Here is a 23520-nt window from a genome sequence, read left to right as displayed (position 1 = left end):
AACAGCCCCGCTGGGGCCAGGCCGAGCTGCAGGGAGCAAAGCAAAGGCTTTGCTTGGCTCGTCCATCCCCCCACCCGTGCTTTCCCAGGGCTTTGGAAGCCGCGGCTCCTGCACTGACGGGTTTTTAAAGGGTGACACCGCTGCTTCCCTCAGGGGCAGCTCTGCTGAGGGATTTTTGTTCCTTCCTTCTCTCTCCTGCTGTATTTCCTGACTCCGCAGTGGGATGGGTCGGTTGCAAAAGATTCTCATTCCCTTCCTGGGATTGGTTTTGGCCTTCTGGTTCTATTCTGCGAGGGACGCTTTCAAACCGGGTAAGTATCCAAAGTGACTCTGGCTTTAAGGAAAAAACGACAAAAAGCCACATTTGGGTGTTTTGCATAGAAATCAGTCAGAGCTCGGACCAAGGCCGAGCCTTTGTGTGGTGGTGGATACTGAAAGGGGCTTTAACAAAGATTTAAAACCAAACTGAGCAAGGACTGTGCAGAAAAAGCTCCTGAGGGAGCAGGTGAGGCAGGGGGTGAGGGGGAGAGGGCACTGAGTGCTCCATTTTCCTGAGTTCAGGAAAAGAGTTTATAAATGGGGCTTGTACGTGCTAAAGGTTGGAGCACGCACTCAGTGGGTTGCTTTTGTTACAGAATACTTGGGGTGTTGATAAACTGTGTCCTGGCTTGTGGGAAAAGCTGCTGGAAGAGTCCAGAGCTGTCCCTGTGTCCCTGCATTCCTCGGGGAGCTGCAGCAGCTCCGCAGCTTTTTCCATGGGATGGGAGAGCCCTGTGGGTGCTGGATGCTTTACACTCATTTCCCTTCCAGTTACCTGCTGATCTGAAGGGCACCCAGGGGATTTTTATCTCTCAGTTGTAAGGGTTTTCTACTGGCCTGAGGCTAACTGCAGGGGCTGTGTCTGTGTGGCAGAGATGCTGCGGGGCAAGCGGGTGATCGTGACGGGAGCCAGCACGGGCATCGGGGAGCAGATGGCGTATCACCTGGCACGGATGGGCGCCCACGTCCTCCTCACGGCACGGACACAGCCCAGGCTGCAGACTGTAAATGGGCAGGGCTGGGGCTCATGGCAGGGCTCGCCCAGAGGCCAGCACAGCCATGGGAACAGCCATGGCACGGGTCACACATGGGCACGGGGACAGGCACGGGTCACACATGGGCACGGGGACAGGCACAGGTCACACATGGGCACAGGGACAGGCACGGGTCACACATGGGCACGGGGACAGGCACGGGTCACACATGGGCACGGGGACAGGCACAGGTCACACATGGGCACAGGGACAGGCACGGGTCACACATGGGCACGGGGACAGGCACGGGTCACACATGGGCATGGGGACAGGCACGGGTCACACATGGGCACAGGGACAGACACGGGTCACACATGGGCACAGGGACAGGAACAGGTCCCAGCTGGACATGGGGGCAGGCACGGGTCACACATGGGCACAGGGACAGGCACGGGTCACACATGGGCATGGGGACAGGCACAGGTCACACATGGGCACAGGGACAGGAACAGGTCCCAGCTGGACATGGGGGCAGGCACGGGTCACACATGGGCACAGGGACAGGCACAGGTCACACCCGGGCATGGGGACAGGCACGGGTCACACCCGGGCACGGGGACAGGCACGGGTCACACATGGGCATGGGGACAGGCACAGGTCACACATGGGCATGGGGACAGGCACAGGTCACACCCGGGCATGGGGACAGGCACGGGTCACACATGGGCACAGGGACAGGCACGGGTCACACATGGGCATGGGGACAGGAACAGGTCCCAGCTGGACATGGGGACAGGCACAGGTCACACCCGGGCATGGGGACAGGCACAGGTCACACCCGGGCATGGGGACAGGCACAGGTCACAATGGCAGACCCCTGTGCCCTGGCAGCTCCTGCACACCTGGCAGTCCCTCCTGCACACACACACCTGGCAGTCCCTCCTGCACACACAGCTCCCCACACTCCACACCGCAGTGTCTGAGCTGCACACACATCCCCACACACCCTCATTCCACGGCAGGCCCCTGCTCCTGCCCCTTCTCCTGCCCCTGCTCCTGCCCCTGCCCCTGCCTCTGCAATTCCAGCCCAGCCTGCATGCAGGAGGAGCCAGACTGCCTCGGGTAATGTGCTCACCCAAGGAATCATTTCCCAGGCTCCCTTTGAAGATCACAAGGCTCCAAACACACTCCCAAAAGCCCAAACCGCTGGTTTTAGGTGGGGACACATCACAGGGAGCTCCCACACCCACACCTGAGAGCCTGTGGGCTCCAGGGCAGGGAGGGGGCTCTGGGGCAGGGATGGGGTTCCAGAGCAAGGAGGGGGCTCCCAGAGCAGGGAGGGGTTCCCAGAGCAGGGAGGGGTTCCCAGAGCAGGGATGGGGCTCCCAGAGCAGGGATGGGGCTCCCAGAGCAGGGAGGGGCTCCCAGAGCAGGGAGGGGTCCCCAGAGCAGGGATGGGGCTCCCAGGGCAGGGAGGGGTCCCCAGAGCAGGGATGGGTCCCCAGAGCAGGGAGGGGTCCCCAGAGCAGGGATGGGGCTCTGGGGCGGGGATGGGGCTCTCAGAGCAGGGAGGGGCTCCCAGAGCAGGGAGGGGTCCCCAGAGCAGGGATGGGCTCCCAGGGCAGGGAGGGGTCCCCAGAGCAGGGAGGGGTTCCCAGAGCAGGGATGGGGCTCCCAGAGCAGGGATGGGGCTCCCAGAGCAGGGAGGGGTCCCCAGAGCAGGGATGGGTTCCCAGAGCAGGGATGGGGTCCTCAGAGCAAGGAGGGGGCTCCCAGAGCAGGGAGGGGTCCCCAGAGCAAGGAGGGGCTCCCAGAGCAGGGATGGGGTCCTCAGAGCAGGGAGGGGTCCCCAGAGCAGGGATGGGTTCCCAGAGCAGGGATGGGGCTCCCAGAGCAGGGATGGGGCTCCCAGAGCAGGGATGGGTTCCCAGAGCAGGGATGGGGCTCCCAGAGCAGGGAGGGGTCCCCAGAGCAGGGATGGAGCTCCCAGAGCAGGGATGGGTCCCCAGAGCCCTGGGCAGGCTGCTGAGCCCCGCTGCCGTGCAGGTGGTGCGGCGCTGCCTGGAGCTGGGAGCAGCCTCCGCGCGCTTCGTCAGCGGCTCCATGGAGGACACGGCCTTCGCCCAGCACGTGGTGAGGGAGGCACAGACAGCACTGGGTACGTCTGAGCCTGCTCTGCACACTGCCAGCATCCAGGCCGTGCTGTTTGCCACGTGCAAAAAGGGAGAGACAGGAAAAACCTCCCCTCACTCTGCCCTTCGCGGCCCCGCTCCTCTGCCCGCATGCTGCCTCTCAAACTGAACTGCGCTCTGGGTTTCAGCTCTGTGGCCTCCTGGCATCCTGGTGCAGTGCCACAGCCCTGGGTTTCATCAGCCCAGTGCCAGAGTCCAGGGCATCCACAGCCCTGGCCACTGCGGCCAAGGGTCACGGCTCAGAAATGCAGCAGCTCCGTGGGGACCCCCCCTCTCCCTCTCCCTCTGCCTCCCCAGCCCCCAGACAGCTCAGGGATGATCTCCCTTGGGACATGGCATTTGTGTTTTGAACTAAAACAACATATCACAACAAAATAGTTACTGGCAGCCACCATCCTGTATCCCTGCTCCGGAGATAACAGCTCTGACCCAAAAACCTGATTTCCTTGGATTGCACTTATTCTGCTCCCAGAAAATGTTGTTTTGCTGCTTGCAGCCCTTTCCCCCCAGCACTAATGCCCATTTTTCTGCCTGCAGGAGGCCTTGACATGCTGATTCTGAACCATGTTGGTGCATCCTACTTTGGCTTCTTTGATGGGGACGTTGAGCACGTCCGGAAGCTCCTGGAAATCAACTTCCTCAGCTACGTGGCCATGGCCACATCAGCCCTGCCCATGCTGAAGGAGAGCGAGGGCAGCATCGTGGTGGTTTCATCCATGGCAGGTGAGTGGGCAGTGCCACCAGGCTGGCGACATGGGCCAGGAGCAGCACACAGAGACACCAGGCACAAAACCCACCAAAACCAGCCCCAACACCCAAATCCAGATGGGTCTGGGGTTCTCTTGATGGAATTTGTTTTCTGCTCAATCCAATCGCCCCCGTTTGGTTTTTGGCCAGCTCTCTGCAGTTAAACCCCACAGTGCTGTGTTGGTCAGTGCTCTGGTGAGCAGCTCAGGCCAGGGACAAGAGTTTCAGCTTTGCTCCATCTCTCCCCTCTGAGGGTTTTGTGATTCCTGTGGGCTGCCCATGCCCTGAGCAGAGATGTGAGCCACAGCTTTGGCCTTAAGAGCTGGAAGCCAGCAAGAATATCTGTAAGGCTGCTGTTCAGGTGCCAGGATGACACTTCCCTGGTAAAATCCTGTCTCTGAGGGAGCGCAGAAGAGCAGCTCAGGCAGAGCAGCCTCGTGTGCTAACACAGAACTTCACTCTGTGCCCAGGTAAAGTCGGGTTCCCCTTTACCGTCCCCTACTCTGCGACTAAGTTTGCCCTGGATGGATTTTTCAGCTCCCTGAGGCAGGAGTTCACCATTCAGAGCATAAATGTTTCCATCACGCTCTGCATCCTCGGCTTCATCGACACAGGTGAGAGCAGAGCTGGGCCAGCCCTGCTCAGGGCTCAGCATCCCCACCCTGGCTCCTTCCCCTGCCACCTCTGCCCCACCCCAGCCTGTCACCCCTGCTGCAGGGGGATCCCACCTGCCTGCCCCCAAAAAACAGCCTCAAAAGCCATTTACTGCCCTGTGCCACGTAAATCTGGGCACTGCTTACAGCTGGCACAGCCCAACAGCCCCTCGGGTGCCCACTGGCCCCCCATCCCCGGGGGTCCCCACTGGCCGCACATCTTCCAGAGATCCCCACTCTCTCTGCATCCCCGGGGGTCCCCACTCTCCCCCATCCCCGGGGGTCCCCACTCTCTCTGCATCCCCCGAGGGTCCCCACTCTCTCTGCATCCCCCGAGGGTCCCCACTCTCCCCCATCCCCGGGGGTCCCCACTCTCTCTGCATCCCCGGGGGTCCCCACTCTCTCTGCATCCCCCGGGGGTCCCCGCTCTCCCCCATGCCCCGGTGCCCCCTCTCTGCCCCATCCCGGGGGTGCCGGGCGCTGACGCGGGGGCGCGCAGATCGCGCTGTGCGCGCGGCCGCGGAGGTGCTGCAGGAGCGGCCGGCGCCGCGGGACGAGTGCGCGCTGGAGATCCTCAAGGGCGCAGCGCTGCGCCGGAGGGAGCTCTACTACCGCTACAGCTCCACGCGGCTGCCGCTGCTGCTGCGGGACTGCGCCGCCGAGCTGCTCGATTACCTGGTGCGGAGCCGCTACCGCCTGCCCGCCGCGCCCCGCCCGCCCCACTGAGCCCCGGCCCGGGAACCCCGGCAGGGCCCCGTACCCCGGGACGGCCCCGGCCCGGCGGAGTCCCGACCCCCGGAGGGTCCCCGTCACCGGGGGGTCCTGGCCCCGGGACGGCCCCGTACCCCGGCAGGGTCCCGTACCCCGGCAGGGTCCCCTGTCACCGGCTGGGTCCCGGCCCCGGGAGGCTCCCGGCCCCCGGGACAGTCCCTGGTCACCGGGAGGGTCCTGGCCCCGGGACAGTCCCGGCCCCAGGAGGCTCCCGGCCCCGGGAGGGTCCCCTGGTCACCGGGAGGGTCCCGGCCAGCCCCGTTCCTCCGTTCCTCGGTTCGCGATGCGCTGGCGGCGCCCGCCGGGACAGAGCGGGACCAGCACTGGCGGCTCCGTGTCCTGCGGGCCCCGCCCGGCCGCGCAACGCTAATTACTGAGCTAATTATTAAATAAAGTGTATTGACCGGACAGCTCTGCGTGTGCTGGCGGGGCCTTTCTCAGCTGTTCATGGGCACGGCTCCACTGGGCACTGCCAGGGATCCAGGGGCTGCTCTGGGCACCCTGTGCCAGGGCCTGCCCACCCTCACAGGGAACAATTCCTTCCTAATTTCTCCTTACCCACACAAACCAGCACACACACAGAGTGGGTTCTGCCCTTTAAACTTCCAGAAAATCACCCTCAAACCCATTTGCCACCTGCCAGCAGACGCTGAGCAGAACCACAGCCCTGGGAAAGCTGAAGATGTTTCCTATTCATCCACTTGGCTCTTTTGCTGCCTTTTGCAGCCCGTGGATTCCTCCACAGGGATACATTTTAGGGGTAAGAGCCACCCAGCAAACTGCCAGTGTTACCCCCATGGTGATATCCCAGAGGATAACCCAGAATCACCAGCAGTGGTTGGAAAATGGAACCTTTGCCAGCCCAGCTCTCCCCAGATCTGGCCGTGAGCGCGTACAGGAGCGCTGCTCAGTAAATCCTCGTGCAGCCAGAGAGGAAGGGAAGGGGTGCTCCTGGTGCAGTGGTGCAGAGAGGGACGTCCACTGGTCCCAGGGATGTCTGCTCTGAGGGGACGCTGCTGTCCCAGCCACCACTGCTCAGTGCCTTCCCTTCTACTCTCTCCAAGAGCACACCAGGCACTCCTGGCAGGCCAAGGGTGCAAAGGGACAGCCTAAAGTCCAAAGCCACACGCTTCATTAGGTTAATGTTTGCTGAATCACCAGCAGGGCAAAGAAAAGGTCCATCAGCAAACTTGTGTGAGATAAGAGCCAGCTCAAAACGTCCCAGCCCCATCTGCCAGCTCCAGCCACCTTCACCTCCCCGCGGGGCTCGTCTCGTTCCTGCCTCTCCTCTGCAGAGGGATGGGGCTGCTGCTGAAGATTCTCATCCCTTTGCTGGGAGCAGCACTGGCCTTTTATTTTTACTCAGCACCCGAGAACTTCAGCGAAGGTAAGTCCTGGGAGAAGCAGGCTCCAAAAGCGCCACCAGAGGGGCGGCGTGTGCCGAGCACAGGGACCTGGACAGGGCTGGCACAGCCAGGGAGGGCCGGGAGGGAAGGTCAGAACGCCCCAGGGAAGGGGTCAGAGCTGGGGAAAGCTCACGGAGCTACACCGGCTCTGCTGGGACACAGTGTCTGACCCCTGTGAATGACTTATTTGGGAAACAAGCAGTTTTCCCACTCTAAATATTCAATCCTTTTATTGGCCAGCTCTCTCCGCTCCCTGGGGAGGAGTGCAGAGCTCAGGCCTCCCCACCCCGCTGGGACTGGGGTCAGACTGCAGCGGGGTCTGACGAGGCTGGCAGGGACACAGGGGAGCTGCAGGGACACAGGGGAGCTGCAGGGACAGGGAGGAGCTGCAGGGACACAGGGGAGCCGCAGGGACAGGGAGGAGCCGCAGGGACAGGGAGGAGCCCACGAGCAGAGGGGCAGCCAGGGCTGTGCCAGGGCTGAGCTCTGGACCCTCCTCGGCAGAGATGCTGCGGGGCAAGCGGGTGATCGTGACGGGAGCCAGCAGCGGCATCGGGGAGCAGATGGCGTATCACCTGGCACGGATGGAGGCACACCTGCTGCTCACGGCACGGACAGAGGCCAAGCTGCAGAAAGTAAATGGGCAGGGGGGTGTGCTGGGCTGGATGTGATATTCACCCCAGCCTGGGCACACGGGCACACCTGGTACCTGCACATCCACCCCTGGGCTCCCCCAGTGCCACCCTGGGCACACCTGGTACCTGCACATCCACCCCTGGGCTCCCCCAGTGCCACCCTGGGCACACCTGGTACCTGCACATCCACCCCTGGGCTCCCCCAGTGCTATGGGCACACCTGGTACCTGCACATCTACCCCTGGGCTCCCCCAGCACCACCCTGGGCACACCTGGTACCTGCACATCCACCCCAGGGCTCCCCCAGCACCAGCCCTGGGCACACCTGGTACCTGCACATCCACCCCAGGGCTCCCCCAGCACCACCCTGGGCACACCTGGTACCTGCACATCCTCCCCTGGGCTCCCCCAGTACCACCCTGGGCACACCTGGTACCTGCACATCCTCCCCTGGGCTCCCCCAGTACCACCCTGGGCACACCTGGTACCTGCACATCCTCCCCTGGGCTCCCCCAGTGCTATGGGCACACCTGGTACCTGCACATCCTCCCCTGGGCTCCCCCAGCACCAGCCCTGCCTGGCCCAGGACAGGAGCAGCCTGGGCTGGTGTTTCCCTGCAGGGGAGTCCATTGGAGCCCGTTCTCCCCAGGTTGTGGAGCGGTGCCTGGAGCTCGGCGCTGCCTCCGCCCGCTACATCAGCGGCTCCATGGCCAGCCCCAGCCTGCCCGAGGAGGTGCTCAGGGAGGCTGAGAACACCTGGGGTAGGTGCTCCCTGCTCAGCCCCGTGCAGCCCAGCCCCCAGGAGGCGCTGCCTCTGTGGCTGGTGGCACAGCTGCTCCACCCGCAGGTGGCCTGGACATGCTCATCCTGAACCACATCGGCCAGAGCGGCTTCACCTACTTCAGCGGGGACGTGGGGCACGTGCGCAGCCTCCTGGAGACCAACTTTGTGAGCTACGTGGCCCTGGCCACAGCTGCCCTGCCCCTGCTGAAGGAGAGCGAGGGCAGCATCGTGGTGGTCTCGTCCATAGCGGGTGAGCTCCTGCCCACAGCCCCTCCTCTGCCTGCCACGATCCCTGCGGAGGCTCCGCTCCAAAAGGCAGAGCAGGGACCACAAGCAGGGCTGGCGCTCAGGGTCAGCACATTGTTAACTCTGCACAACTCAAATCCTCTGGGAAATTTATCCTCTGTCCTGTCGGGCTCTTGGCACCCTCTGATCACCTTCCCACGCTGCAGTGCAGGTGATTCCACAGCCATGGCCGCACACTGAACACACATTTGCAATATGTGGGCATCTCTGCAGGGATACAGAAGCTGCTCTGGAAGGCCCTTTGTGCCATACGTCACATTTTGAACATTCCTGAGTGTGCTTTATCTCCCAGGCATTCATGACAGTTTATTCCAAAATCCTAGCACTGGAGCTACTGGCAGGGCAAGAGGAAGGGAGAGCTGTGCAGCCTGGTGCCTGCCCAGCACCCAAACCCCAGCCCTGTCTCTGCTCCAGGTAAAATTGCTGGCCCTTTTACCGCCTCCTATTCCGCAACCAAGTTCGCCCTAGATGGATTTTTCAGCTCCTTGAGGCAGGAGCTCATCATAGACAAGGTCAACGTTTCCATCACGCTCTGCATCCTGGGCTACATCAACACAGGTAAGCTCAGCCCTGCCAGGACCCCATTCCAGCTGAGCCCAGCCCCTGTCTCTGGTGCCAGCCTCCCCTCCCTCTGCAGCTGTGGAAACAGGGCCCCAACCCTTCAAAAAGTGTGCGCTGAGGCCTTGGACTCTGCCAGGCTCCGTGAACTCAGGGGAGGTCCTGTGACCTCTCAAGAGCTGGAAAGCAAAGGGAAGGGAAGGACATTTATAATTGTTATTTTCACTGTTCTACGCCTTGTTAAGCAGGTCTGATCCCAGAGTCTGTGGGTTCGGGTCTGTGGGTTTGGGTCAGTGGGTTTGGGGTGCCCCAGACGCCCCAACGCCGATGGTGCTGAGTGCCCCTGACCCGTCCCTGTCCCGTGCCAGAGAGCGCCGTGCGGGCCGTGTCCCGCGTCATCCCGGACAGCCCGGCCCCCAAGGAGGAGTGTGCCCTGGAGATCATCCGGGCGGGAGCCCTGCGCCGCCGGGAGCTGCACTACCCCGGCCCGGCCATCGGCAGCACGCTGCTCCTGCACAGCCTCGCCCCCGAGCTCCTGGAATCGCTGCTGCGCCGCAGCTACCGCCTGGAGAACGTCCAGAGAACGTAGTGCTGGGACACCTGGGCCGTGCTGGGACACCTGGGGCTCTGCTGGGACACCTGGGACACCTGGGGCCGTGCTGGGACACCTGGGGCTCTGCTGGGACACCTGGGGCTGTGCTGGGACACCTGGGGCCGTGCTGGGACACCTGGGCCATGCTGGGACCCCTGGGGCTGTGCTGGGACACCTGGGGCTGTGCTGGGACACCTGGGCTGTGCTGGGACACCTGGGGCTGTCCTGACACACCTGGGCTGTGCTGGCACACCTGGAGCCAATCAGGACGGGCCTGGCTCTGAACCCAGCTGCTCAGGATGGGCCTGGTTCTGAACCCAGCTGCTCAGGATGGGCCTGGCTCTGAACCCAGCTGCTCAGGACAGGTCTGGCTCTGAACCCAGCTACTCAGGACAGGTCTGGCTCTGAACCCAGCTGCTCGGTGCCCTCTCCACAGCCTGGGGCATCCCTGTGCTGACGCCCTGGCAGCCTGGGGCAGGACACTGCAGGACTCTGTAAGGCAGCACAAAAATGTCCTTTCTAGCAATGGGCTCTTGTCAATGGCTTTTGCAGCCAGGGAGCGGCTCAGAGAAGGGCTGCAGCAGAATCTGCTGCCAGTGCCCTGCCCAGCAGCAGGTTCCTGCTCAACCTGCAGACACTGCTCCCTCTGGAGAGCCACTGAGGCAGCTGAGCTGAGCCCTGGCCCAGGACCAGGCTTTGGGCCAGGCAGCACAAACCACCCAAAGCCACGAGAGAGTCTCTGAATCTGGAGATTTCTGTCACACATCCCTTCCATGCCGGTCTTTGTAAAAATAAATCCAGTGTTCTTTGAGATCTCTGCTGTTCTGGGTGTTCCTCCTCCACGTGCACAGCCCTTATCAGGGCAGGGCACCCTTATCAGTGCCCAGCTGGCTAAACCGACCTCCTCCCGATTTGCATTAACCAAGCTTCCACTTCTCTAAAGACCTTAATGAATTTCTGCCATTCCTGACCTCTCCCCAGCTGCCAAAACACACTTTTTTGTCCTCTTTCCAACCTGCAGGAGGCCTTACAATAATAGCATTACTGTACTTCCCCAAAGCCGCTCAGGGAAACTCCGTCCCCGAGTGCCGCCGGCAGCTCCAGCTCGCCCTGAGTGTCACAGAGCAGCACGGGGAGATGCCCCAGGAGATAACGGAGCCGCAGGCTCTGCTTGGGGCCGGGCTGGACCCTCGGGGCTTCTGAGATAAGCCCGACCCCGCTGAGCCAGGCTGCGGGCACAGACAGGAACCGGGGCTCGGCCGCAGCTGCAGCGTTTCCTGTTGCACAGAGAGAGCAGGAGAGCACAGCATGAGCTGCTGGGCATGAGGAGGGCAGCTGGGGCGTGCTCCTGCCCTGTGGCACCCGGCTGGGCACGGCACCCGAGGGGCAGCACGGGAGCCTGGCACCAGGTAAGTGTGCAGCACCCACAGCGCCCGGCTCCAGGGCAGCACCAGGCACCTTTTCCCCCTTTTTTCACCCCAATTTCAGCCGACACAACCTGCACTGGGGAACTGTGACGTGAGCCAGCAAGAAGCAGAGGGGTTTTCCTGGTTTCCCTTGAAGCAAGAGGTGTAACAGCTTGGAAAGCAAGGATAGAGGACAGGTTTAATTACAGAGGGTAATTTGGGGTAACAGAAGGAGGAAATAGAGCATTAGCTTGTCAAGAAAGCCTGCAGGGTTTGCTCAGCCCGGGGTGAGTAATGGGCTGTGTTTCATTAAGCTTTATGCTGCTTTTCAGGGCATTTTTGGTGAGCTGAGGCTTTTACAGCCCTGGGACAGGCTGGGCAAGCCAGAGGCAGCAGAGGTGGGAGAGGACTGAGCTTTTCCTGGTGGGAGGAGATGGATGAGTGGAGGCTGAACAGAACACACAAAAATGGAGCAAAATGAGTTGAAAAATTATCAGCTTTTGATGCAGTGTCCTGGCTGGGGCTTGTGGGCATCTTCCCCACCCAGGGACCACCCCAAAAATGCTGCTTGCCTTCAAAGGAGGCCCCTAGAGTAAAAGAAAGCACCAGGAATGAGCTCTGAGCACCCCACAGCTACCACCAGGACAGTGTAAAGAATTACAGAGCAGATTTTATACAAACTAAACAGCATGGAAGTACCCTGGACGTAACTGGTGCTCCAGAAGCACTGCCTGACACCCCACACCCACAAACCCTAGAAGTGGCAGATTTCCACTGATCCCCCGCGTTCTGGGCCGGTTTCACAGGGCAGAGCCCCCGAGGGCACAGGGCCAGCATGCCCAGGAGGGCGGAGAGCTACGAGGAGAGGAGCGAGCGGCGGCAGGAGGCGCGGGAGCGGCGGCGGGGCAGGCTCAATGTCACCCGCTGCAGGGCCAGCGTCACCCCCGGCCGGGGGACACCGGCGCCAGCCGCCAGCCCCCGGCAGGCCGAGTTCCTCCGCAGGAGAAACCTGGCGGCCGAGGCTGGGGACAGCCCGCCGGGACAGCGACGGGCGCCCTCGCCGAAGGAGGACGCCCACAGCCCCGCAGGGACATCGGCCCCAGCCTGGCCCTTGGCCTCCACGGGGACGCAGACCCTGGGCAGCCGCAGCTCGGCACTGAGGGACTCGAGCCAGCAGACGGAGTGAGCAGCTCTGCCCCTCCCCGGCTGTGCCCGGAGCGCTCCCCGCAAAGGCTGCACCGACACAGCGCAGCTGGGGACCCTCCCTGGCTCCTCAGTAACACTCTCTGTTTTCCATTTCAGCTGGGGAATAGCGGTTTTAAATAAGGTAAGCAAAGCACAGGTGATGGAACTCCTGAAAGGTAAACTGCTGGGGAAATATTTCCACTTCCCTGGGAAAACTAACCCAATGGACCCCAGCAGGCTCTCCTTCTCCACCCAAATATAGGCTGTTAATTCACTTTTATTGAAAGATATTTAGTTTTTTGTAGCAAGTTCGTGCCATGTTTATAAACTGAAACAATTCTATTTTTAAACATCTGCCCTTTCCCTTTCAGGAAATGGTGCAGCTCTCCAACTACCTGAAGGTAGGTACCAAACAGTGCCCAGCACCCACTGGGACAGCTGGATTTCATCAAGAATAATACTTATTAAAATTATTAATATTGCTAAATGAAGGGGTGTTAAAAGCCCAGTTTTAACATGGCCAAAAAAGCCAACAAAGACCTGGAGCCCCAGGCAGGGCCAGCCCTGGGCTGGGGGCTCTGGGCTGTGCCCCCAGCTCTGGCCCCACTGACCGTGTCCCTGTCCCACAGGAGGCCCTGCACCGTGAGCTGCTGCTCAAGCAGAAGATGGTGATTTTACAGGAGCTCCTGTCCACCCTGCTCCAGGCTTCAGAGAAATCCTGGCAGGTACCAGAGAGCTGCAGGACCCCCCGTCACCTCCCCTGGCTCCCCTGCCCCTCTGCTCGGGGAGGGTGGGACAAACAGCACAAAAGGCCCTTTTTAACTTCTATGGGGATGCAAAATTAAGATGATACATTTTATGTAATAGATGAGGCTTTCTTATAGGATCCTTAAATCAAACAATTCATGCTGTTGTGGCATTTAGAAAAAAAAGTGGTTTGAAAGTTCTGTTGGGGCAGAGAAGCAAGTGATTGGGTGAGGGGGGACAAAACCTTGTGTTAGACACATCCTGTGCTGAGAAACTTCCGCCTTTGCTCACTCCTCCAATATAACGTGAGCAGGAAAAAACACCCAGCCACAGGCGCAGGAAGTGGCCACGAAACCTCAGAACATCAACAGGTGGGTGCTCCTTGCTGCTCGCTGTCCCTGCTGCAGGACAGGGGAGACTTTGCTGCTGCCTCTTGCACACCGCTGTTCCTCAGCCTAAAATCAGCTTTTCATCGGCCTAAAATCAGCTTTTCATCAGCCTAAAAATCAGCTTTTCATTGGCCTAAAATCAGCTTTTCATTGGCCTAAAAATGAGCTTTTCATTGGCCTAAAATCAGCTTTTCAGCAGCCTGACAATCCCCTCGGTGCTGGAGCCAACAGGCAGATGCTGCTGCTGGGAAGGGATTCCATGAGGCAGGTGGGGCTGGCAAAGGGAGGGAGGGTGGATGGATGGATGGATGGATGGATGATGGATGGATGGATGGATGGATGGATGGATGATGGATGGATGATGGATGGATGGATAGATGGATGGATGGATGGATGGATGGAGGGAGGGATGGATGGAAGGATGGATGGATGGATGGATGGATGGATGGATGGATGGATGGATGGATGGATGGATGGATAGATGATGGAAGGATGATGGATGATGGATGGATGATGGATGGATGATGGAAGGATGGATGGATGGATGGATGGATGGATGGATGATGGACGGCACAGCCACATCTGTGCACAGCTGGAACCTGTGCAGACAGCAGAGGAGGAGAGCTGAGGAAAACCAGGCAGAATATTGCACATCTAAAATTGCTTTTCAAAATTCCACCAACGTACTAAGAGCCTTTAGCTCTTTGCACCAACCACTGAACTGGGAAGATGGAGTCTTTGGGACTGTAACTGTGCTTCTGTGCAAATTTAACCAGTGCTGAGACAGCGGGGACTCTGCTTTGGCTTGGCTCTGTCAGCTGTTCCTGCAACACCGAGGAGTTTCTTGTCAGAGTCGTGACTTCAGACAGCAGTGGGCAGAGAGGATATTGGTGTTCTCAGTATTGGTGGTGGGAACCAGCCCACGTGAACTCTTTTCTAGCAATGTTATGTGAATTTGCATGCAGTCTGCTTCCACAAGGCCTGAGCCGCCTGACTAACACCGAGAGGAGCTGATGACAGTGAGGAAAATGAATCATCACCGTGCCCTCGATCCCCCTGCCCAACTGCAGATGTTGCAACACAGACCCAACCCATTTTCTAAGGAAAACAGGCAGACAAGGCTGTTCCAGCAGCTGGAGCTCGAGGCAGGAGCACAGGCAGAGAACAGTGGGGACAGGCAGCAGCTGCATTTCTGCCAAAGCCAGCCAGAACAGCCCAAAATCCCCTCGCTCCTAACTTGTCATGTCACTGCCAGCACCTGCACTCAGTAACCAGAGAAACTGCCTCAGGACAGGTTTTCAATGCACAAAAGTTTCACTTCCCCCATATCCCATTTATTCTGAGGCTGGGAAGGTTTATTTGAGCTCTCAGCACTGCAGAGATGTTGATCTGATTTCAGATGAAGGGAGAACACGAATCAGAACACAGCCCAACAAAACATTGGGGGCACATTGTGCAGTTCATGATTTCACATCTCGCTCCAACTGCTTTTCCCCAGGGTCAGCTGAACGAGGACAAACTGAGGTGTAAACTACGGGTGCTGGAAAATCAGCTGCAGGCCTGCAGCCAGGTAATGTCTGATTCACTGACAAACACGGGTGAGGAAAGGCAGGAGAACAAAAACCAAGCCTTGCCACTGGGCCGGGCCTCAGTTTCTCCATCAATTTGATGAGATACCTACCCAGAAAGGACTTTAACTCTTTGCTGAAGCAATGCTTCACAGCACATCAGCAGCAGCATTGGCACACTCTGGGTTTGCTGACACCCAGGTTCAGCAAGGTGGGAATCTGACAGATAAGCACCTCAAGCTCTTTCTTTCTCTAAAGAGTTACTCAAAGGAGTGTGTGAAGAAGATCCTGATTGAGATGGAGGACCAGAAGCAGACCTATGAGCAGAAGGCAAAAGAAGCTCTTCAGAAGATGCTGGAGGAAAAACTCCTAGCAGAGCAGCAGCTGCAGAACTCTCAGGTGAGCAGTATGTCTTACACCTGGCCTGGCTTTAATTCAGCCCAGCTGTGACAAAGAAAACCCACATGTCAGGGAAAGGTGATGACAGGCTTGCCATTAGCAGCAAAGATAAAAAATTATGAAGTTTTAGGTACTCAGCAAAGCCCAAAGCAGCTTTAGTGCAACCTGTACTCACTCCAAAAGCTGCACATCAGGTTACAGACAGCTCACAGCTGGGGAAATGTACTCGGGTTTGTCAGCTTGAATTGCAAACCCTTCCCTCCCACCATCCCTCTGGGCCATTCCCTGCCCTGCTCACACCAACAGACACCAGGGCACGAGGTCTCCAGAGCTGGTTTTTTCTGCAGTTACTCATTTATATGAAAATAGGTTTTCCCCAAGAGGCAGCAAATTGCTTTGACCCACAGGATAACATATTTGCAGAAAGACAAGTGAGCTTTATCCCGAGTACCACAGGGCGCCTCAAGCCTGCTGGCAGCACAGTGCTCCAGAGGGAGCCCTGACTGCCCTGCTTGGCTCTGTCCATCAGATGGCATCAGCCCCACACGGGTTTCTGTGTTCTGCTGCTGCTGCTGGGGGAGCCAGCGCTGCCCAGCACAGCCCGGCTGGGTCACCAGGGCAGGCTGGCAGCATCCTCGGGGGCCCGGGTCACAGGCACAGCTGGGTCACAGGCACAGCTGGGTCACACAGATACCAGGGTCACAGGCACAGCTGGGTCACAGGCACAGCTGGGTCACACAGACACCAGGGTCACACAGACACCAGGGTCACACAGACACCTGGGTCACAGGCACACCAGGGTCACAGCCACACCTGGGTCACAGGCACACCTGGGTCACAGCCACACTTGGGTCACACAGACACCAGGGTCACAGCCACACCTGGGTCACAGCCACACCTGGGTCACAGGCACACCTGGGTCACACAGACACCAGGGTCACAGGCACACCTGGGTCACAGGCACAGTTGGGTCACAGGCACAGCTGGGTCACACAGACACCAGGGTCACAGGCACACCTGGGCCACAGGCACACCTGGGTCACACAGACACCAGGGTCACAGCCACACCTGGGTCACAGGCACAGCTGGGTCACACAGACACCAGGGTCACACAGACACCAGGGTCACAGCCACACCTGGGTCACAGGCACACCTGGGTCACACAGACACCAGGGTCACAGGCACACCAGGGTCACAGCCACATCTGGGCGACAGCCACACCAGGGTCACAGCCACACCAGGGTCACAGCCACACCTGGGTCACAGGCACACCTGGGCCACAGCCACACCTGGGTCACACAGACACACCAGGGTCACAGGCACACCAGGGTCACACAGACACCAGGGTCACAGCCACACCTGGGTCACAGGCACACCTGGGCCACAGGCACACCTGGGTCACAGCCACACCTGGGTCACACAGACACCAGGGTCACACAGACACCAGGGTCACAGGCACACCAGGGTCACAGCCACACCTGGGTCACAGCCACACCTGGGTCACAGGGACACCAGGGTCACACAGACACCAGGGTCACAGGCACAGCTGGGTCACAGGCACACCAGGGTCACAGCCCCACCAGGGTCACAGCCACACCTGGGTCCCTCTCTGCTCTCCAGAGAAGCCTGGCGGAGATGCGAGAGGACCTCGCGCTCTGGAAGGAGCAGCATGCCACACTCAAAGCCGAACTGACCCAGGAGAGCGCAGCACACACCGAGCTCAGGAACAGCTTCCAGGCTTTACAGAGCGAGCTCCAGGTACGTGGGCTCCCTGCAGGAGCAGCTTGCTCTGGGATTTTGCTGCTGCTGGGTGCCCAGAGCAGCCGTGGCTGCCCCTGCATCCCAGGGGGGTTGAATCCACATTTGGGTGGGGATAGTTTTTCTGAGTCGGGGGTTATTTGGGCGAGTCAAAAGTGTAGTGAAGTTAGGAGGAGGATGCGTAGGGTCGGTATGAATAGGATTATGTTTATTACTCTTCTGTGGGATTAAACCAGATTCTAAGGATTGGAAGTCGATTGTAATTAATGTACTGGAAGAGTAAGATCCTCATCAGTAATAGAGATGTAGAGGAACAATCCTACGGGCCCGGCTGGGCACTGGGGCTGGAGCGGCCTGGGAGGCGGGAGGCGGTGCGGGGGCAGCACGAGGTGAGCTGTGATGCCCTGCCAAGCCGGCCCGCTGTCTGTCTGTCTGTGTCTGTCTGTCCGGCGCAGCGAGCGGACGCGCAGAGCGAGCGGCAGAGCCGGGAGCTGCGGGCGCTGCGGGACGAGCGCACGGAGCTGCTGCAGAGAGCCAGCGCCCTGCGCAGCGACAACGACCGCCAGGCCGGCCTCATCCGCCACATCCGAGGTACCGGGGCCGGAGCTGCGCCCTCCGGGAACCGCCAGGGACCAGGAAAGCGCTCCCGAAGCGTTCGGCAGGGCTCGCAGCAGCGTGCACGCCACGCTCATTCCAGCGCACCGCGCATCTCAGCGTGCCGCCGAGGCTGCTGACTGCCACAACCCTCCAAAAGTTGTCCTGGCTAGATGAAAGAGTTCAGAGGAGTGATTTTGCTAGAGGAAAGGATGTGATGGGAGCCCTGAAAAGAAATAAAAAGCTAAGATGTGTCCTCAGCTTGGAGCAGGACTTGTCACCCTTGGCAGGGCATCGCCCCCGGTGCTGGGTGGTGAGGGCAGACAGAGGAGCTGGTGGTGCCCTAAAGCAGCACTTCAGACACAGCAAGGAAACTCACACACGTCATTTTGAACTCACATACGGCTATTTTCAAACGTAATTAGGGAAGAGAAAGAGGGTTGCAGTTCTAATCTCGTAACGGGTCTTGCATGAGCAGCTTTAAAATAAACCATAAATAACTTGAACACGAGGCACGAGAGAAAAAGCTGCCAAAAAAGAAAGGGCAATAAAGAGCTAAAAATCACATCCCTTCAGAGAAGAAAGTCCAGGGCAGCCAACAATGTCTGCCCCGCTCTACACATGTGGAGAACAGAAAATACCATCCTTGCATAAATATACACAGAGATTTACACCAACCTTGATCTTCTATCCTTATTTCAGATAAATTGCAAAAAGAACAAGAGCAGAAGGTAACACTGGAGGCAACAATCAGCCATTTGCAGAGTAAGTAACACAGAAATGCACAAGGTTAGAGACCCCCTTTAGTGCTGTAGACAATAATGATGCTTTTTGGGTTCCCAGACGTGATCCACAACCAGAACAACCAACAGAAGAGCCAGGAGGTGACGGTGCAAAGGACAGGTCAGCAAACTTTGTAACCCCCACGTAGCACTCCCTGGCCACAGGAACACTAGCCCTGACTCTAGGAAAAGGCTGCAGTGTCTAGAATAAAAGGTTATTTTAAAGCTACACAGAATGAATTGTTTTACTAGCTAACATTAAAACATGAGCGTATTTATGATGGCAAGCACTTTAAAAAATAAATGGATTTCACTCCGAATTTTACTTCAGTGGCTCCACCATATTTTTTCCAAACAAAACACATTCCAGTTTATAATTGCAATTACAGCTGTACTTGACAAAAATAAAGCAATAACAAAGGTATTTTAACTCTCCCTCCCCTCCATTTCTAAGCAACTGCTTAGAAATATTGCTCTTAAGGTGATGAAATTGTAGCTACAGCAAAGACAGTGATAACAAACAGCTTCTGTGTCTTCTGCTTTGTGCATAGCACACAAATATTATCCCTAAAGTGTGCTGAGTAAACAAGAGCTAAAGCCAGCCCAGAGCCTGGAGCTGTTTCTCATCAGAGGCCTGACTCTTTTCTAGACCAGGTTTTCACCACACAGACCCCACCTCTCACTCCTGCCAAGGAAAAACAAAACGTTCTGTCAGAGCAGCCCGAGGAGGAGGAGGAGGGAACAGAAAGTCTGAAGGATGAGATGCAGAAAAGGACATCCCAGCTGACAGCAAAGGAGAACGAGGTGAGGAAGTCACTCAGCAGAAACACCACACACCAAAGCTCCTGCAGGTAGCCCAGGCTTGGTTCCTGTAAGGATTACCTGCCCTAAGTTTTGTCCTGATCCCACTCCTGCCCAAACCCCCGATGAAGGCCCTGCACACAGGGAGGAAAAGAAAATGCTTGCAATAATAACAACAATAAAAATAACAGGAAGGCTCTGCTAACAAGCAATGCCTGTACAACTGGGCTGCAAAAAACCCAAAAAAACCAAAGCCTTTTACACACACTTTGCCATCAAACCAGCCTTCTGCCAACCAACAGTCCCTCAATTCTTATAGCAGTGTTCAGCCAGCAAGGATCTATTAAAAAGGACTTATTAAAAAAAAATATATAATTTGGTGTAGCAGAGCTGTGAGGCACATAGGAAAAGAGCTGTGCTGTGACTGTGGGCAGCAAAGCAGGCAGGTGTGGGAAGCTGGCAGTGCCCCAGCAGTGACTGTGAGCTGTGCCTGTGTCTGCAGGTACCCAGGGCACCCAGCAGCACACTGCAGTGACTGTGAGCTGTGCCCTGTCCCTGCAGGGACCCAGGGCACCCAGCAGCACACTGCAGTGACTGTGAGCTGTGCCTGTCCCTGCAGGGACCCAGGGCACCCAGCAGCACACTGCAGTGACTCTGAGCTGTGCCTGTCCCTGCAGGGACCCAGGGCACCCAGCAGCACACTGCAGTGACTCTGAGCTGTGCCCTGTCCCTGCAGGGACCCAGGGCACCCAGCAGCACACTGCAGTGACTGTGAGCTGTGCCCTGTCCCTGCAGGGACCCAGGACACCCAGCAGCACACTGCAGTGACTGTGAGCTGTGCCCTGTCCCTGCAGGGACCCAGGGCACCCAGCAGCACACTGCAGTGACTCTGAGCTGTGCCTGTCCCTGCAGGGACCCAGGGCACACACTGCAGTGACTGTGAGCTGTGCCTGTCCCTGCAGGGACCCCAGGCACCCAGCAGCACACTGCAGTGACTCTGAGCTGTGCCTGTCCCTGCAGGGACTCAAGGCACCCAGCAGCACACTGCAGTGACTCTGAGCTGTGCCTGTCCCTGCAGGTACCCAGGGCACCCAGCAGCACACTGCAGTGACTCTGAGCTGTACCTGTCCCTGCAGGTACCCCAGGCACCCAGCAGCACACTGCAGTGACTGTGAGCTGTGCCCTGTCCCTGCAGGTACCTGGGGCACACACTGCAGTGACTCTGAGCTGTGCCTGTCCCTGCAGGTACCCGAGGATGCTCAGCAGAGCCCTGCCCAGCTGTGGGCGAAGCGCTGCAGCCACTGCAGCAGCCCAGCCACTCTGGGGGCGCACAGAGCCCAGGGGACCCCTCCTGCTGGGAGCCCCTCGCTGTGCTCGCAGTGCTCGGAGCTGCGCTCGGAGCTGGAGGCGCTGAGCCAGGAGTACCAGTGGTGCCTGACCCGGCTGCGCCAGTGCCGCGACGAGCTGAACCGCTCCCACGGCAGCCAGGCCCAGGTGGGAGCTCCTGCCCCAGCCCCAGCGCTGCGCACCGGCCTGGGACACGTCCTCTCCTCTGTGCCCTGTGCATTGGCCTGGGACACGTCCCCTCCTCTGTGCCCTGTGCACTGCCCTAGGACACGTCCCCTCCTCTGTGCCCTGTGCACTGCCCTGGGACACGTCCCCTCCTCTGTGCCCTGTGCACTGCCCTGGGACACGTCCCCTCCTCTGTGCCCTGCACACCAGCCTGGGACACGTCCCCTCCTCTGTGCCCTGTGCACTGCCCTAGGACACGTCCCCTCCTCTGTGCCCTGTGCACTGCCCTGGGACACATCCCCTCCTCTGTGCCCTGTGCACCAGCCTGGGACACATCCCCTCCTCTGTGCCCTGCACACCAGCCTGGGACGCGTCCCCTCCTCTGTGCCCTGTGCACTGCCCTAGGACACGTCCCCTCCTCTGTGCCCTGTGCACTGCCCTAGGACACGTCCCCTCCTCTGTGCCCTGTGCATTGCCCTGGGACACGTCCCCTCCTCTGTGCCCTGTGCACCGGCCTGGGACACGTCCCCTCCTCTGTGCCCTGCACACCGGCCTGGGACACGTCCCCTCCTCTGTGCCCTGCAGAGGGCACGTCTGCTGGGACGGCCATGGGAAGTGGCATCCCCCAGCACGCTCCCAGTAACACAAGCTTCTCCTGGCAGAGACAGCGCGGCCCCTGGATCCCTCTCCTGGTGGCAGTGGCAGCAGTGGCCATCGCCGCCTTCCTGGCGACTTACAGGCTGTGAAGGAGCTCCTTGATGACTGACTGCACTGCAGGAACTGACCTCTGCTTCACCAAAAGCAAGCTGACCTCACCTCACCTCACCTTCTGCTGTTTTGTGTGTGCACATTGGGTTTGTATCCCAAGCCGGTTTCACTCCAGCCAGCTTCTGTGAGCACAGGGGCATCACCCCTTCCCTCAGCTGCTGGGGTTACTCTATCCCAAGCTGGTTTCACTCCAGCCAGCTCCCATGAGCACAGCACCGCTGCTGTGGTTGCTCTGTTCCTGCCAAAGGCTGCCCTGCCCAGCCCCGAGGCACTGAGGGACAAAGTCCCTGTGCGAGCAGGGGGTGAGAGGGACAGGGCATCCTGTGCCCGTAGCATCCAGCCTGCCTGGGGTTTATATCCCCGAGGTCCCCTCCTGTATTTATTGCCCCCCTAAATGGGAGGTACTCGATCCCAGGCTGTCTCTACTTTTACCTGACAAAGGAACCCAGCTCAGGGGGGCTCCTCAGCACAGCACCCTGACGTGTCCTGAGCAACACTCCCACCTCACACCCACTGCTCTATCCCACTACTCCAGCCTTCCTTGTGGCCGAGCATCCCCACAGCCACACCTGCTTCCCCATCACTGCCAGCACCACGTGAATTCACCAGAGACAGGGGTTTGAAGTCCCTTTTGCAGCTGCACCGTGCAGGTTTTACAGCAGCACTTGCCCATCATTCATGTGCAGGCTCAGACACAATGACACCACCCCCCATGGAAGTAAATATACCTGAAATATGCACGTAATATACACGTAGTAAACACACACGGAGCCTACAATAAACTTCACTAATTCAAAGCACTGTGGTGTTCAAATCATTTATTAACCTTCAGCTGCCCACTGCAAATGAATACACACTGACTTTGCAGGGTGTGATGTGCAAGCAGGCAGGACCGAGGCAGCAGAGCATCTGGGAGCACACTTGGTTCTTTTTAAAAGAAAATGTACTTGGTTTTGCCACCAGCCTGCAGTGACTGTCACAATTCAGCCTTCAGTGCTCAAGGACCACGAGACGCAGGGGACAACACGCACAGGGAACTGGATCTTCTGCCTTGGTCCTTGATGCAGTGAGGAAGGCTAAAAAGTCTGAGTACGCTCGTGTTTTACAAGGCAACCGCTGGAAGAGACACGACCTCGCTGGAAATGCAGAGATCTACAAAATCGCTCTGAGCACCAAAAGCCTCCTTGAGCTGCTGGCACCAGGCATCCAGCGCGTCCCTGAGCTGGGCGCACAGGCTCTCGGGGACGCTGAAGGAGCAGATCTGCACCCTGAGCCCATCCTTGATGCGGGGGCAGGAGGCCCGGGCCGTGAACACCCTCAGCGGGGTCAGCGCCAGGCAGTTCTCAGCGCCCTCGGCGAAGGTGTACACGGCGGGGTAGCCCAGCAGCAGCCCGGCCACGGTGCACAGGTTCCAGCCGCTGGGGACGACCTCGCTGGCGGTCACGGGCTCGGCTCCGGCGGCCTCGGCGTCCCGCAGGTGGCCCAGGAGGGCGGCGAGGTGGCGGCGCACGGCCTGGGCCTCGCCGGGGCCGCAGAGCGCCGGGCCCCGCCGCGCCGCCGACACATCCACGAGCGGCACGGGCCGGTCCCGGGCCAGCCCCGGCCGCAGCACCAGCGCCGAGCCGCCCATGGCCAGCACGTGCAGCCGCTCCGCGGCCAGCCCGGCCTCCCGCAGCCGGCCCAGGTAGCGCCGCAGCTCGGCCGGGCCCGCGGGGCCGCAGTCCCACAGCAGCGCCGGCTTCAGCCCCGCCGCCACCGCCAGCACCTCCCCGGCCGCCTGCAGCGCCCGGGCCGCGGGCAGCCGCCGCCTCCGGCCGGGCCCCTGCGCCTCCCGGGCCGCCGCCACCAGCAGCGGCACCGGCAGCGCCGCGGGGCCCGGCGCCATCAGCGGAACCCGCCGCGGTTCCGGGGCGGGCCCGAGATCGGCCCGGCCCCGGCGGAGCCGCCTCCTGCGG

At 59.5% G+C, this 23520-nt stretch overlaps 4 protein-coding genes across 5 annotated transcripts; 3 read left to right on the top strand and 1 right to left on the bottom strand.

Annotated features, from left to right (window-relative positions):
- Positions 1-5331, top strand: LOC129130444 (11-beta-hydroxysteroid dehydrogenase 1-like). The gene is made up of 6 exons (XM_077190513.1): positions 1-311; positions 913-1043; positions 3060-3171; positions 3743-3928; positions 4423-4566; positions 5105-5331. The coding sequence occupies exons 1-6, from the start codon at positions 224-226 to the stop codon at positions 5329-5331; spliced, it is 888 nt and encodes a 295-aa protein (XP_077046628.1). The 5' UTR covers positions 1-223.
- Positions 5332-6630: 1299 nt separating this feature from the next.
- Positions 6631-10467, top strand: LOC129130437 (11-beta-hydroxysteroid dehydrogenase 1). The gene is made up of 6 exons (XM_054648873.2): positions 6631-6763; positions 7287-7417; positions 8067-8178; positions 8265-8450; positions 8921-9064; positions 9433-10467. The coding sequence occupies exons 1-6, from the start codon at positions 6676-6678 to the stop codon at positions 9651-9653; spliced, it is 882 nt and encodes a 293-aa protein (XP_054504848.1). The 5' UTR covers positions 6631-6675; the 3' UTR covers positions 9654-10467.
- A 158-nt stretch (positions 10468-10625) lies between these two features.
- On the top strand, positions 10626-22365 carry TRAF3IP3 (TRAF3 interacting protein 3). Of its 2 annotated transcripts, XM_054648969.2 has the most exons (14): positions 10626-11065; positions 11869-12244; positions 12365-12389; positions 12619-12648; positions 12877-12972; positions 14882-14953; positions 15210-15350; positions 16971-17108; positions 17564-17699; positions 18405-18467; positions 18546-18605; positions 19134-19288; positions 20531-20779; positions 21460-22365. In XM_054648969.2, exons 2-14 carry the CDS (start codon positions 11898-11900, stop codon positions 21541-21543), a joined length of 1596 nt encoding a protein of 531 aa, XP_054504944.2. In that variant the 5' UTR covers positions 10626-11065; positions 11869-11897; the 3' UTR covers positions 21544-22365. The 2 variants fall into 2 exon arrangements, with proteins under 2 accessions (XP_054504944.2, XP_054504945.2); XM_054648970.2 differs by lacking the exon at positions 20531-20779 and having other exon boundaries at positions 10632-11065.
- A 3-nt stretch (positions 22366-22368) lies between these two features.
- Positions 22369-23499, bottom strand: C25H1orf74 (chromosome 25 C1orf74 homolog). Its single transcript, XM_054648972.2, has one exon. The coding sequence runs from the start codon at positions 23448-23450 to the stop codon at positions 22668-22670; it is 783 nt and encodes a 260-aa protein (XP_054504947.2). The 5' UTR covers positions 23451-23499; the 3' UTR covers positions 22369-22667.
- Between the last annotated feature and the right edge of the window lie 21 nt (positions 23500-23520).

The sequence above is a fragment of the Agelaius phoeniceus genome, chromosome 25 (assembly GCF_051311805.1).
Source record: "Agelaius phoeniceus isolate bAgePho1 chromosome 25, bAgePho1.hap1, whole genome shotgun sequence".
NCBI classification, from domain to species: domain Eukaryota; kingdom Metazoa; phylum Chordata; class Aves; order Passeriformes; family Icteridae; genus Agelaius; species Agelaius phoeniceus.
Note: the sequence above shows the minus strand (reverse complement) of the source record. Positions and strands in the feature narration are given on the sequence as shown.